Source organism: Primulina eburnea, chromosome 2, assembly GCF_022965805.1.
Source record: "Primulina eburnea isolate SZY01 chromosome 2, ASM2296580v1, whole genome shotgun sequence".
In the NCBI taxonomy this organism is placed as follows: domain Eukaryota; kingdom Viridiplantae; phylum Streptophyta; class Magnoliopsida; order Lamiales; family Gesneriaceae; genus Primulina; species Primulina eburnea.
Genome location: NC_133102.1, coordinates 6,877,082 through 6,879,943, shown reverse-complemented (window position 1 = coordinate 6,879,943; position 2,862 = coordinate 6,877,082). Strand labels below are relative to the sequence as shown.

The following is a 2,862-nucleotide window of genomic DNA, read 5'->3' as shown; positions in this document are numbered from 1 at the left end:
CCGTCGCCGCCGGCCGTCTGCCGTCTTCCGCCGGACCACCGCTGCCACCGACTGCCGCCGCCGCCACCGGCCGCCGACAGACCGCCGTCGCCGTCGCCGGAGTGGAAGAAGAAAAAAAAAAGAAGAAAAGGCAATTTTGTTCTTTCATCAAAAAATTCAAAATTATCTACACTTAAAAATCATATCAAACATACACCTTACATTCCTACAACAATCATTTTCTTTATCATTTACTTACTAATCATTAGTTTATTTTATCATTCAAATCAAACGCAGCCTAAAAATATTATTTTTTATTATGAATATCGATACGATTGACGTGTCAAAATTCCAAAAAAAATGGACTGCATGGTAATGTCTCCGCTCAAAGACTATACCTCTAACTAGCTGACCTGGGAAACACACAGCGAAAACAAAGACTTGATCAAAGGAAAGAGAAAGAAGGAAAGAGCGTAATTTTGTAGCGTTGATTTCTCGAAACTATTCCTTCTTTATATATATACACAATTAATTCAGAGTGGAACAATGAATCAAGATCCACGACAAGTTTTCAAAAGCAAAATTAAGAAGATGGCTACTTTTGCAGGGACAACACAGAAATGTAAAGCCTGCGAAAAGACTGTGTATTTGGTGGATCAACTCACTGCGGATAGCAGGGTATATCACAAGGCTTGCTTCAGATGCCACCACTGCAGGGGAACCCTCAAGGTAAGATCTTTTTTGCTACCCTCTTGTTATTTTACACTATTTTTTCTTGTTTTTGTGTTTGCTTACTTGTTGTATCGCTGTGATTTCTATAGCCCATCTTGTATTAATCTTACTGCAGTAGTTTTGGTGTGTGTGCGTATTTCTTGATGGACATGCTTGATAACTGTGATGTTGCTTGTATTGATATTTCCTATTTCGCATGGATTCGGTTTAAAAAGTATGTAGAATTTTTCACAAATACAAATTTTGTCTCGTATTCGGGAGTAAACTGTTTGATCGGCTGATAGTTGACATCAGTCATTAGATCAGTTGTGAGGATCTTGATGCAGGTATTGTTTTGAATGTAAACTGATCTGTTGTAATATTTGCTTGCCGAAAAAGAAGAATTTATGCTTTAGAACTAATGCATGTCTGGCTGTCAATTGCTGATGTATAGTTGCAATATTTCATTCCCTATATCTGATCCATGTTTCACTGGACTTGCTTTTGAATATGTGAATTACATGTGAGTTAACAAAATAAATTCAATCGTCATTCTACTTGTTGGGGAGAGTCCTTAGTGTTTGATCAATTTTTCAAGGAAATCCCACGATTTCCTTGTGTATTTCCTAGATGAATTATCAGCAAAATGATGAGAAAGTGCCCTGTAACAAGATTTTGTTTTGTGTTTTTACTTTTCGAAATCTGGCTAAAAGAAGCTAAATCTATTAAATAATCATAATCTTGCTTTTTCTCAAATTTGAATACATATTGTCTCATACAATTGATTAAGGCATCAATGATGTGATTATTCGGCTTACACACTTGTTCGTCTCCTCGCGAGTTATGCCCCTAATTGTTTGGAGTCATCTTTTCTTTCATTCCTAATTGTGGCACAACTATTATAGAACTCATTTTTTGTGCTCCTCGACCATGCTACTGATTTCGAATCACCGTTGATACCCGTGATGAAAGATGATAAAACGATATGTTTATTCGGCCAATAATTGCTTTCAGCTAGTCCCCTGAACTCGTGCACATGACTTGTGATTCTTGTCAAACAGAATCAACCGATCGTGGTACAGAAGATTTTCTCAAACTCTGCTTGCTCTGTCTTCAACATATGAGACTACTTTATTTCCTAAAATTTTAGTTTCCGCAAAGTACTGTTAATGGAATTCGTTAAGTGAAAAAATTATGGCAAACCATCAACATTTGCTACATGGTTTGTTGGCCTCAAAGCCAGCATAGATTATATCTTACCACTAATTTCTCTTCCTTCGCGTTATATCATTTGTAGAAAATTTATTGACTTTATTGCTCACATTCTATCTGCAATTTCTCTATGTCGTTACTGCAGTTAAGTAATTACTGTTCCTATGAAGGAGTTCTGTACTGCAAACCTCACTATGATCAACTTTTCAAGATGACTGGAAGCTTGGATAAAAGTTTCGATGGTTCTAACAAAATCAAGCCCCTTATTAGTTATTTCTCTTTGTTCCTTCAATAATACTCTAAGCTTAGCTTATTTCTTAATCTAATCCTACCCACAGGAGGCCTAAAAACTGCAAGAGTCGACAGATCTTCGGAGCAAGGCATTACAAACAACAGCAAACTTTCAAGCTTGTTTGCAGGAACTCAAGATAAATGTGTTTCTTGCAACAAGAAAGTCTACCCTCTGGAAAAGGTACATAAACTACTCAAAACTCGAGCTTCTAAAGCGATTCTTCTAATGCTTTTTATGACATGTATTTATAGGTAGCGGTTGATGGAAGCTCGTATCATAAGTCGTGTTTCAAGTGCAGCCATGGTGGCTGTGTGATAAGTCCATCAAATTACGTTGCGCATGAACATCAACTATACTGTAGGCATCACCATACTCAACTTTTCAAGCAAAAAGGCAATTTTAGCGGATTAGCAAAACAAGAACATGTTAAAGGGGAAAACGGAACAGCCTAGGATAAGTTTCATCGACGTTAAAAGTTCAATATCAGACCTGGGAACTTTGGTTCTGAAGCATCAACTATAGAGATACATCAAAATTTAAAGAACGAATTGATATATGCTGGTGATTTTCCCTTTTGGTTTTGTGTTTTGATGGATGGTATTGTCACAATATTATTGTGTTTTTTGGTGTAATATAACCAAGGTTCAGAGTAAGATGGTTTTGTTGAA

The 2,862-nt window shown here is 36.8% G+C and overlaps 1 protein-coding gene across 1 annotated transcript; it reads left to right on the top strand.

Moving 5' to 3' along the window:
* Nucleotides 1–335: 335 nt before the first annotated feature.
* Nucleotides 336–2,862, top strand: LOC140822835 (LIM domain-containing protein WLIM1-like). The gene is made up of 4 exons (XM_073183746.1): nucleotides 336–708; nucleotides 2,048–2,144; nucleotides 2,241–2,374; nucleotides 2,446–2,862. Exons 1-4 carry the CDS (start codon nucleotides 526–528, stop codon nucleotides 2,644–2,646), a joined length of 615 nt encoding a protein of 204 aa, XP_073039847.1. The 5' UTR covers nucleotides 336–525; the 3' UTR covers nucleotides 2,647–2,862.

Bases quoted from the DNA above. Each gene is read 5' to 3' on its own strand.
- LOC140822835 (XM_073183746.1), top strand. From the start codon at position 526: ATGAATCAAGATCCACGACAAGTTTTCAAAAGCAAAATTAAGAAGATG. The intron at 709-2,047 runs GTAAGATCTTTT...TCGTTACTGCAG, and splicing joins ACTGCAGGGGAACCCTCAAG to TTAAGTAATTACTGTTCCTA. The intron at 2,145-2,240 runs GTTCTAACAAAA...TCCTACCCACAG, and splicing joins CTTGGATAAAAGTTTCGATG to GAGGCCTAAAAACTGCAAGA.